At 53.2% G+C, this 11,676-nt stretch overlaps 1 protein-coding gene across 2 annotated transcripts; it reads left to right on the top strand.

The window, feature by feature from the left end:
- The first annotated feature begins 38 nt into the window (after positions 1–38).
- ACBD4 (acyl-CoA binding domain containing 4) lies at positions 39–11,094 on the top strand. 2 transcript variants are annotated; one of them, XM_040245105.1, is made up of 11 exons: positions 39–1,538; positions 1,643–1,740; positions 1,917–2,036; positions 2,320–2,440; positions 2,524–2,608; positions 2,881–3,001; positions 3,228–3,314; positions 3,622–3,692; positions 3,794–3,869; positions 4,551–4,690; positions 10,342–11,094. In XM_040245105.1, the coding sequence occupies exons 3-11, from the start codon at positions 1,949–1,951 to the stop codon at positions 10,465–10,467; spliced, it is 915 nt and encodes a 304-aa protein (XP_040101039.1). In that variant the 5' UTR covers positions 39–1,538; positions 1,643–1,740; positions 1,917–1,948; the 3' UTR covers positions 10,468–11,094. The 2 variants fall into 2 exon arrangements, with proteins under 2 accessions (XP_040101039.1, XP_040101040.1); XM_040245106.1 differs by lacking the exons at positions 39–1,538; positions 1,643–1,740 and having other exon boundaries at positions 1,949–2,036; positions 10,345–11,094.
- Positions 11,095–11,676: the final 582 nt, after the last annotated feature.

Raw genomic sequence — 11,676 nt, 5'->3', positions numbered from 1 at the left:
CGCTGGGGCGGCGCGAGGCGGCGGCGAGGGGGGGCGGTGACCCCCGCCGGGGAGCGGGGCACCGGCGCACAAGTGGGGCGGCGGCCTGGCTCGCGCACCCGAGTCTCCGCGTTCGCCCTCTGCTCCTGAGTCCTTCTCCTTGTTCTCTGAGCGGTCCTGGGATCCCGGCCCTATGCGGAGCCCCCTTGGTGCTGGGGGAGGCTTTGGAGGGGGCGAGGGCTGCCGTCTCGCGAAGACACCCTCTCCTTTCCCCGGACCTGGGCTCAGTGCGGACTCAGGACCCCTTTCACTTCCCCCTCCCCATCCTGACCGAGGTCTCAAAGGGGATCGGGTCCGCGGGCCGGCTAGTCCTGGGTCTAGGAGCTGAGCTAGAAGGCAGGGAAGCCCGAAGCGGAGGGTTAAGGCGGGGTGCGGGAACTGACTGAAGGTAGGGAAGGAAGGAGGCTCTGGCTATGACGTCATAGGATTAACCCTCTCCGCGCCCGGCCAGTTACCGCCCCCAGAGGGGTAGAAGGCTCGAAGCTGACTGGTTCTCCCGGGGATGAGTCCTCGGCAGAACCTGGGAATGGACGCTTGGGTCGGTCGATCGGTCGACACCCCCCACCGGGCGTTTGAGCGTCCTGGGACAGCCACCGCTCGTCGCGTGGATGTCCTTGACATCAACGTGTGGGTTAGCGTCGAATACGGGTTCTGGTGACCGTGTCATGCGTGCACTTACTACATAAGAAACCACCAGAGTATGTGCGCAAGGGGTGTGATGTGATCTGCCTCTTCTGCAGCAAGTGCCCTGGGTCGGGGGCGGAGAGCCGGATGCACACCGCCACTCGGCGGCGGCCGGGAGCATGGCATCCCAAAGATAAAACAGTTTATCAGGACTTAGATTTGCCACCTTCTGCTTTACCCCATTTTCAGGTAGCCCTGACCTGGAGATTGCGTCCGTACTGGCTTGAGTCTCCAAGAATATCCTCTCTGGATATTCCTTCTGAATATCTAGTCTTCTCCTCTGTACTTTTGATCTTGCAATTCCTTCCTCCAGGAATGACCTTCCTCGTTCTTCTCTTGGCTTACTCAAGCCTTCCAAAACTCTGCTCCAATGTCCCATCTGCAGAACCCTTGATCTCAAGAGCAGATTCCCATTTTATCCCTAGGGTCTGGTAAATGAAGGGCTGAATAGAGTGGCTCGAATCTGCGGGGCCTGGGTTCAGCTGACTACGCGGTTTCCACCAGGGGGCGCAAGAGACAGCGTCATTTCACGACGTCCACCAGGGGGCGCTTTCTCCTGCCTCTGGCCGTTCAGGATTGGGGAGCCAACCCGCGGATTCGCCCCGCCTGATCTGGAGAGGCACCACTAAACTATTTGCATAATCTTGAAAGGGCCGCGCTGAGTGGTTGTGGTATAAAAGAAATTTGAAACGGGTTCTCTGATTGGCGTAAGTTTTCCCTCTTGCCTCGCGTCCCCATCCCGGCCCGGAGGTCGGTAGGAAGCCTCCGACTAGTGACAAGAGGGAACCTAGGTGTCCGGGCAGTGGGCCCTGAGGGTGAGTGCTGGGCGCCGAGAGGCTGAGCCGGGGTATGGGAGGCTGGGGTGGGAGACTGCTCGCCCCTCCCTGATTCCTCTCGGCTTGCCCGTTCGCCTGTCTAGGAGTCGAAGATGTACATCTAGGGACACCGCGATCCTTGCCACCTGACCCGCACAACGAGGCCCTCTCAGTCACCCTGGTCACACCCACGCTGCCTTGGGGTAGGAAAAGGAGTCTCCTCAGTCGCAGCTCCTGACCTCCCGGGGCATCTCACTCAGGCCTCTAAAGAGCTTAGTTTGCCCCTCTGGAAAGTGGACCAATGGCTTACAGAGGCGTGTGCCAGGGAGGCGGGTGGAGGAACCTGGAAACTGTTCACCCACAGCCTTGTTCTTGCAGAGTCGCCCATAAGTAGGGTCCCAGGGCTGGAGATGGGTATCGAAAATGAAAGTCCAGAACCAGACTGTCAGAAACAGTTCCAGGCCGCAGTCAGCGTCATTCAGAACCTGCCTAAGAACGGTGAGGGCACGGGGGCCCGCATTTGGGGGTTCAGATGACCAGGGTCTGCCTCCCAGGAGACTCTGATCCTAGCAGCTTTGCAGACAAGTCCCTACATATGTTGTCCTGGGGTTCCCCTCTCCCACCTGCCCCTGTCTGTCTTTCCTGAGTGAGACCCTTCACCATCTCTGCCCCCACCAAGAGAGACCCTTCACCACCCCGCCAAGGGTGGTTCTCCTCCCGCCTCTATCCTCCTGGAGCTGGGAAGAGAAGTGTCTCTCTCCACTTCTCAACTCCTGTCCAGGCTCTTACCGCCCCTCCTACGAAGAGATGCTGCGGTTCTACAGCTACTACAAGCAGGCTACCATGGGGCCCTGCCTCATCCCCCAGCCTGGGTTCTGGGACCCTATCGGACGTTACAAATGGTGAGCTTCCCATCAGCTGGGCACACAAGCCTCAGCTGTCAATCAGCCTTTCACAGCCCTCCGCCCCCCACCCCCACCCCCAGGGAAGCCTGGAACAGCCTGGGCCAGATGAGCAGGGAGGAGGCCATGTCCGCCTACATTACTGAGATGAAGCTGGTGGCACAGAAGGTAGGGAGAGGCTGCAGGCTCCTCCCTGTGTCCAAGCTCTCAGCCAGGTGACCCGCCCCCCCTTCCCCCATTCCATTTCCTGCACATTGATACACCTATGGGAATTCCACCTTCATGTTGTTCCCCTGCCCCTGCCTGACTCTGGGTCCTGACTGGGTACAAGGTGGAGGGATATGATGGCAGCAGCAGGGCGGAGGTGGCACAGCTCAAGGGGGTAGGAGGGCAGTGGTGGGAGGGGCCAGCCTTTCCCCATTAGACCCCTTCCCGCACAGGTGATCGACACAGTGCCCCTGGGCGAGGTGGCAGAGGACATGTTTGGTTACTTCGAGCCCCTGTACCAGGTGATCCCTGACATGCCGAGGCCCCCGGAGACATTCCTGAGAAGGGTCACAGGTCAGGCACCCAGGCTGGGAGCTCCACAAAGGCTGACAGAACTGTCTTAGGGGGCTGCTCAATTGGAGGGAAGCCTGGAGGCAGCGGGCTCTAGAGATGTTCCTTTAAGGACCCTGGCTAGTGCCCCGATGGGGTGGGTCTCAGACAGAGTCCCTGGCTAAGTGAGGATGGGAAGCAGGGGCCTGATCTCTTCCCAGCCCCACCTCTGGGTGCTGTATCTCTGCAGGTTGGAAAGAGCAGGTACTGAATGGAGATGCTGAGGCTGCCCCAGAGCCTCCCTGCCTCCCCAAGGAACCAACACCCCTAAGCCCAGGTCAGTGTCTGGGTGGGAGGGGCAGAGGGCCAGGCCAGAGGTGGGAGGACCTCCAGGCAGCGTGGAGGGGAGCAGGCTAGATGCTGCGCTGTGCCTGTCACACCTCATGCCCACAGACACTGAGACCCTCTGTGCTCCCAAAGCCCAGGGGCAGGTTCTGGGATCCCTGTCCTCTCAGGGACCCATCTGCGCCTCTTGTGGTAGCATCTTGAGGGTTCCCTGAACAGGTGCCTCTGCCCAGGTGCACACCCTTCCCCTCCTTCCATGGCTTCCCTCCTGCCACTCGCCCTACTTCCCTCCTCCTCAGAATCCCAGCCACCCAGGGACCAGGACTCCGAGGTTTTCTGTGACTCTGTGGAGCAGCTGGAGCCTGAGCTGGTGAGACCCACTCCCATCCCCTCCCTTTCCCCACCCCACTGGGCCCTGGCTGCTCCCACCACCACCCTCCCCTCCATGGACTTTGTGACTCTTCCCTGCAGGTTGAGGAAGAGCAAAGGGGCGCCCTGGGAGGAGAAAATGACACCAGAAACACCCCCGAGCCTCCTGCAGAGAAAGGTGAGCCCCTATGCGACTCTTTGCCCCATGGTTCCAGTGCCTGGGGGCCTTCCCCTGGCTGCCTTCAAGGGCAGAGGAGAAAGTCCAGCGCTGGGCACTAGAGAGAGCAGCCTCTGCCAAGGAAGGGTTGCCAAAAGCCAGAGACTGGTCTGCAGGAACAAAGTCCCTGCCTGGCCTCCTCTCCAAGGGCCACCAGGAGTCTGTGCCCTTGGCTGGCACTGAGTCAGGGCAGCTGGGGTAGAACTCTAGACCAGTTCTCTCATCTACATCTGCGTGGTCTTGGAAGTCATCCTTTCTCTCGGGGTCTCCCATTTGGGACTCTCCAAGGACGACGAGTTGAGTTCTCCCTTATCTCTTCCTAACTTTCAGTGTGCCATGTCCCATGAGAGGCACTTTCATAAATAGTATCTCCTTTATTCCTCAGAGCAAGCAGCCCTGTGAGGGAGAGGACATGATTTTCAGATGACAAACGAGGCTTAGAGAAGTTACTGACTTGCCCAGAGCCACAGAGCTAAGTAGTAGTGCTGGGGTTCGAACCCCTGGCAGTCCATTAGCTGCATGCATGGACTTTATAAGACTCACACTGGGCACAAGGGATGGCATTCTACTGACTCCTCCCTGGCCCTGCCCCGAGCTGAGTTGCTTCCTGGGTCCCCTTCTCTGTGTGTCTGTGCTCTGCAGGGAGATTGGAAGGCCCCCTGCTGGGGCCCCAGGAATTGGACTCGTGGCTGGTGGGGACAGTCCGCGCGCTGCAGGAGAGTATGCGGGACGTCCAGGGGAGGCTGCAGAGCCTGGAGAGCATGCCTATGTCCCCCAAGCAGGTGAGCCCCCTCCGAAGGTCCAGGGCAAGATTGGGGCAGAATTTTGAGGGTCTCTGTGCTGGACTCCTCAGCTAGCCACTTCTTTGTCCCCCATCTCTATCTGCCCATACTTCTGCCTTCTCCAGAGAATGGTGTGGCTTATGGGTCAGGCCAGAAAGTCGGGGGGTCTAAAGTGCTTCCAACCTGGAAGGGAGAGTGGGAGAAGCCCTCTTTTCCTGCTTTTACCCCCACCCTGTGCCAGAAGGGAAACCGAGGACAGAGGGAATTCCAACAGTTGGAGGGGCCAGAACCTGCCTGCTCTTTGCACTGGGGCTGGGAGGGGGTGCCTATTGCCCCTCTGTCAGGACTTCTTCCCTTCCCAGACTTCCTGTCTTCCCCTCCCCTCACATTCAGCCCTTGCACCCCTCACTCCTCCTCCTGACTTCCAGATCTGCTTACCCCTAACACCTCTGCTTCTGCAAAATAAACAAGAGCAGCCATTTCTGGAGCCCCAGCTGTGTGCCAAACATATTACCTACATTACCTCATTTTATACACACACACACACACACACACACACACAACAGTGAAATAGGTTTTCTTTTCATTCCCCTTTACAAATGAGGAAACTAAAGCTCTGAGAGGTTGAATAACTTACCTCAGGGCCTGAAAGTAACTCACACAGCCTGGAAGAACCCCACAGAGCTGCTGTGAGGATTAGGTGAGATAATGCATGTAGGTGCTTCCGAATGGGGCTCATTGTTACTATTAGTGTTATTATTAAGTGATGGAGCTGGGAGTGGTCCCACTTGTATCTCCCTCCAAAGCTGGCATCCACCATTAACTCTGAATGACTCTGTACTTGTGAAGCCTGGAGCTGTGGGGGCAGGGGACTGCTGAAGTCCTGGATATGAAGGAATCACTCAGGTGACCCTTTGTCCCCTTGGCACAGAGGAATGGGTAGAAATTTCCTCAGATCCACAGCGGCTAGCATTTCAACAGTCACCCACCCCTCGCCAAGGTTTTACTAATATTTTTTATTTCAGTTCAGTTCAGTTCAGTCGCTCAGTCATGTCCGACTCTTTGTGACCCCATGAATCGCAGCACGCCAGGCCTCCCTGTCCATCACCAACTCCAGAGTTCACTCAGACTCATGTCCATCGAGTCCGTGATGCCATCCAGCCATCTCATCCTCTGTCGTCCCCTTCTCCTCCTGCCCTCAATCCCTCCCAGCATCAGAGTCTTTTCCAATGAGTCAACTCTTCGCATGAGGTGGCCAAAGTACTGGAGTTTCAGCTTTAGCATCATTCCTTCCAAAGAAATCCCAGGGCTGATCTCCTTTAGAATGGACTGGTTGGATCTCCTTGCAGTCCAAGGGACTCTCAAGAGTCTTCTCCAACACCACAGTTCAAAAGCATCAATTCTTCGGCGCTCAGCCTTCTTCACAGTCCAACTCTCACATCCATACATGACTACTGGAAAAACCATAGCCTTGACTAGACGGACATTTGTTGGCAAAGTAATGTCTCTGCTTTTCAGTATGCTATCTAGGTTGGTCATAACTTTTCTTCCATGGAGCAAGCATCTTTTAATTTCATGGCTGCAGTCACCATCTGCAGTGATTTTGGAGCCCCCAAAACTGTTCCACTGTGACACTGTTTCCACTGTTTCCTCATCTATTTCCCATGAAGTGATGGGCCCAGATGCCATAGTCTTTGTTTTCTGAGTGTTGAGCTTTAAGCCAACTTTTTCACTCTCCACTTTCACTTTCATCAAGAGGCTTTTTAGTTCCTCTTCACTTTCTGCCATAAGAGTGGTGTCATCTGCATATCTGAGGTTATTGAAATTTCTCCCGGAAGTCTTGATTCCAGCTTGTGCTTCTTCCAGCCCAGCGTTTCTCATGATGTACTCTGCATATAAGTTAAATAAGCAGGGTGACAATATACAGCCTTGATGTACTCCTTTTCCTATTTGGAACCAGTCTGTTGTTCCATGTCCAGTTCTAACTGTTGCTTCCTGACCTGCATATAGGTTTCTCAGAAGGTAGGTCAGGTGGTCTGGTATTCCCATCTCTTTCAGGATTTTCCAGTTTATTGTGATCCACACAGTCAAAGGCTTTGGCATAGTCAATAAAGCAGAAATAGATGTTTTTCTGGAACTCTCTTGCTGTCTTGATAATCCAGCAGATGTTGGCAATTTGATCTCTGGTTCCTCTGCCTTTTCTAAAACCAGCTTGAACATCTGGAAGTTCACGGTTCACGTATTGCTGAAGCCTGTCTTGGAGAATTTTGAGCATTACTTTACTAGCGTGTGAAATGAGTGCAATTGTGCAGTAGTTTGAGCATTCTTTTGCGTTGCCTTTCTGTGGGATTGGGATGAAAACTGACCTTTTCCAGTCCTGTGGCCACTGCTGAGTTTTCCAAATTTGCTGGCATATTGAGTGCAGCCCTTTCACAGCATCATCTTTCAGGATTTGAAATAGCTCAACTGGAATTCCATCACCTCCACTAGCTTTGTCCATAGTGATGCTTCCTAAGGCCCACTTGACTTCACATTCCAGGATGTCTGGCTCTAGGTGAGTGATCACACCATCGTGATTATCTTGGTTGAAGATCTTTTTTGTACAGTTCTTCTGTGTATTCTTGCCACCTCTTCTTAATATCTTCTGCTTCTGTTAGGTCCCTACCATTTCTGTCCTTTATCGAGCCCATCTTTGCATGAAATATTCCCTTGGTATCTCTATTTTTCTTGAAGAGATCTCTAGTCTTTCCCATTCTGTTCTTTTCCTCTACTTCTTTGCATTGATCGCTGAGGAAGGCTTTCTTATCTCTTTTTGCTATTCTTTGGAACTCTGCATTCAGATGCTTATATCTTTCCTTTTCTCCTTTGCTTTTCGCTTCTCTTCTTTTCACAGCTATTTGTAAGGCCTCCCCAGACAGCCATTTTGCTTTTTTGCATTTCTTTTCCATAGGGATAGTCTTGATCCCTGTCTCCTGTACAGTGTCACGAACCTCATTCCATAGTTCATCAGGCACTCTATCAGATCTAGTCCCTTAAATCTATTTCTCACTTCCACTGTATAATCATAAGGGATTTGATTTGGGTCATACCTGAATGGTCTAGTGGTTTTCACTACTTTTTTCAATTTAAATCTGGATTTGGCAATAAGGAGTTCATGATCTGAGCCACAGTCAGCTCCCTGTCTTGTTTTTGCTGACTGTATAGAGCTTCTCCATCTTTGGTTGCAAAGAATATAATCAATCTGATTTCGGTGTTGACCATCTGGTAATGTCCATGTGTAGAGTCATCTCTCGTGTTGTTGGAAGAGGGTGTTTGCTATGACCAGTGCGTTCTCTTGGCAAAACTCTATTAGTCTTTGCCCTGCTTCATTCCATATTCCAAGGCCAAATTTGCCTGTTACTCCAGGTGTTTCTTGACTTCCTACTTTTGCATTCCAGTACCCAATAATGAAAAGGACTTCTTTTTTGCGTGTTAGTTCTAAAAGGTCTTGTAGGTCTTCATAGAACCGTTCAACTTCAGCTTCTTCAGCGTTACTGGTTGGGGCATAAACTTGGATTACTGTGATATTGAATGGTTTGCCTTGGAAACGAACAGAGATCATTCTGTCATTTTTGAGATTGCATCCAAGTACCACATTTCGGACTCTTTTGTTGACCATGATGGCTACTCCATTTCTTCTAAGGGATTCCTGCCCGCAGTAGTAGATATAATGGTCATCTGAGTTAAATTCACCCATTCCAGTCCCATTTTAGTTCTCTGATTCCTAGAATGTCGACGTTCACTCTCGCCATCTCTTGTTTGACCACTTCCAATTTGCCTTGATTCATGGACCTGACATTCCAGGTTCTTATGCAATATTGCTGTTTATAGCATTGGACTTTGCTTCTATCACCAGTCACATCCACAACTGGGTATTGTTTTTGCTTTGGCTCCATCCCTTCATTCTTTCTGGAGTTATTTCTCCACTGATCTCCAGTAGCATATTGGGCACCTACTGACCTGGGGAGTTCCTCTTTCAGTGTCCTATCATTTTGCCTTTTCATGCTGTTCATGGGGTTCTCAAGGCAAGAATGCTAAAGTGGTATTTTTTATTTACCTTTTACTAATTTTTTATGCTGAATATTTCCATGCTGAGATACCTGGACTTGCATCTCTGAAAAGAACACTCTACTACCTAGCAAAAACATTTTATTGCACACCACAATTCCTTCATATCATCAAAAACACAAAGTGAAGTTGCTCAGTCGTGTCTGACTCTTTGTGACCCCATGGACTGTACCCTACCAGGCTCCTCCATCCATGGGATTTTCCAGGCAAGAATACTGGAGTGGGTTGCCATTTCCTTCTCCAGGGGATGTTCCCGACCCAGGGATCAAACCCAGGTCTCCTGCATTGTAGGCAGATGCTTTACTGTCTGAGCCAACAGTCAAAGACACAGTCTAGATTCAAATCGTCTTTTCCAGCTTCCCTGTCTGTCCAGGCCAGGAGCCTCTGTCCTTAAGACTCTGTTCGTCTAGACCAGTCCCTCTTCCTTGCTACTGACTTGGTGATGAGACTGTTCAGTAGTCTTGTAGACTGTACCACTTCTGGAGTCTCATGACAGCCCTGTGGCTAGATTACATGACCAGATTACATCAGAGGTGATATTCTTTCTTCACATCAAGACACATAACTGGATGTCCTACCATGAATATTCCTAGTGAGGATCACAGCAGGGATGAAGGGGTGACAGTCTGATTCTATCACTTGGAGCCAGGGAATGTCCCAGCTCCCCATCAGCCCCATTTGACACATAGCTTTTGACAAGTGATAGATAATCCTTGTTGGATGAATAATTTAGTTAATGGTTGCAAAAATGTGGACTTTTCTATGATTCCTTTAACATTTATTAGCTGGCATTTTTCCGTCGAGTTTCCCTGACCATCTAGGATTTCCCTGAAATATGGTGCCTTATGGGAAGGGCAGAATAAGTGCTTAATTCTTTCTCTTATCTATTTTTAAAGTAAGGAGTTGATTTAACAGCCACCTCAATGGTGATAAATTTCCAACTTACTCTTCTATTAATTTATGGACTTTAAAGACTCAGTATTTCAATCAACTCAATCATATCATTCTTTTTGATGCCCAGACTGTCACAGCTTTGGTAAGACCCTCCCTTTCTAGCTGGGTCCTAGGTTCTTGTAACATAATCTCATTAATCCTTAACAGCTTCCTTACTTCCTGGTATAAGACATCCTACATTCAATTCCACCTTCCCTGCTCCAGACCTGAAATCTGCCACTTCTCCAAGAAGCCTTGCTTCTTTTCAACAGATAATGGGATTTAGAAACTAAAATCTGAACACTGGGTCTTCATTGGAAATGTGGCACATCCTTTACAATATGGGGCCTTCAGGCCATATCAGGCTTTGTGGCCCAGAGGAGATGACCTGGAGTCAGTTCCTCCACTCTTTTTGGCACCTTGAATTGCCGTGGGAGGAAGATAGGGGAGGGAGTTGGGGCTCAATGTTTCAGGGACAAACCGGGAGCCCCAATCTTCAGACTGGGGAGAGGGAGGTAACAGCTCCCACTTGAGTTCTGGAGGCAGGTCCCTAAGGAGGGCCTAGCCTGAGCTGAGGCCTGGGCTGGCGCCTGACTCTCTCCTCTTGCCAGCAGATGCCACCACCCAGTGCCAGGCCTCGGCCCCTCAGGCTTTCCGGCCCCACGTTGATCTTCTTCCTCCTGTGGCCCTTCATCGTCCAGTGGCTCTTCCGACAGTTTCGGACCCAGAAGAGGTGACTCTCGGTGGAGGAGTCTGCAGCCAACAGGAGGCTATGAACCCTATGTTCTGCAGTGCCCTGAGCCTTCCTAGGGTTTAGGAAGCATTAACCACCCCCCCCCCCAACCCCCGGCTTCCCGCCCCAAATAGTGTTCACCTTGATACCCCTCTCCTCGTGTGGGGGCCAGCTACGACCCTACTCTTCCTGCAGCTCCACAGGGACTGTCCCTCCTCTCCCCCTCAACCACCTCAGGCTTCCTGGGGAGACTGCCTTTGTGGAGCAAGTCCCCAGTTCGGGGTGGGCGGGTGATCCAGGGGCGGAGCTACCGGGTCTCAGCCTCTGCCCTCCCCACCCTCTGAGTCACCTGACTCCTCTCCCAACCCAGCCTCTCCCCGAGGAGGCTCAGCTCTTGGGCAAGTTGGGACTTCGGCCGGGCCCTGGAAGAGTGATTGGCTGGCGGGCTGTGGGAGGGAGACCAGGAGGCTCGACCGAGTTGGGGAAAGGCGGAGAGAGCTGGCACCGGGGGAGGGCAGTCAGCTCCTTTTGGCTGGCCGCCCTACCCGCAGAAATACTCAGGACGTCCTCACTAAAGATGCACTTACAAAAGAGTGTTTCAGTAAATAAAATAAAACCATCTTCTGCCGTCTGGGCTGCCACGGAGTGAGGCGGAAAGCGAGTCCCGGACGCGCGAGGTTCGGGTTCCTTCTGTGACCCCTCCCCCGCTGCCGTGGACGACCCCGAGACGCCAGCAGTCGGCGTTCTAGAGGGAGCATTTCCCCCTCCCCGGGCTAGTGGAGGGAACAGCCCCGGGTCTGCAGGGGAGGTGGAGCGGCTGCTAGGGGCACCCAGGGTGGGGCCCCCAGCAGCGGCCGGGGGTGGGGCCAGGGCCCCGCCCCCTGCCCTGTCGTGGGTGGGGATTGCAGTGGGGAAAGTTGCCAGCTAGGGGCGGCGGGAGGAGAGGAGTCCGGCGGGCTCAGGCCCAGGCTCCGTTCCCGCCCGAAGGGAAGGGCGGCTACTCCCTGCTCTGCGCGCCAGGCGTAGGGTCGGGGCCGAGATCCGGGCCCCGGAAGTGCCCACTGCCCGCTTCCCCCCTCCTCAGCTGCTCTCCCCCTGTGACCTCTGCGCTCGGGCTTTCCTAGGGAACTTTCTGGAAGGCCAAGGACGGCGGGAGCGTCGTTCCCGCGGCTCCCGTCGGGGTGGGTCCAGTGCCAAACTGATCAGAGACCTC

This window comes from Oryx dammah, unplaced genomic scaffold, assembly GCF_014754425.2.
Source record: "Oryx dammah isolate SB20612 unplaced genomic scaffold, SCBI_Odam_1.1 HiC_scaffold_8, whole genome shotgun sequence".
Taxonomy (NCBI): Eukaryota; Metazoa; Chordata; class Mammalia; order Artiodactyla; family Bovidae; genus Oryx; species Oryx dammah.
The sequence above is the reverse complement of the archived record's forward strand: the minus strand, read 5'-3'. Positions and strand labels throughout refer to the sequence as shown.

Coding starts and splice junctions, on each gene's coding strand:
- ACBD4 (XM_040245105.1), top strand. CDS start 1,949: ATGGGTATCGAAAATGAAAGTCCAGAACCAGACTGTCAGAAACAGTTC. Junction 3,002..3,227: donor ATTCCTGAGAAGGGTCACAG/GTCAGGCACCCA, acceptor GTATCTCTGCAG/GTTGGAAAGAGCAGGTACTG. Junction 4,691..10,341: donor TGCCTATGTCCCCCAAGCAG/GTGAGCCCCCTC, acceptor TCCTCTTGCCAG/CAGATGCCACCACCCAGTGC.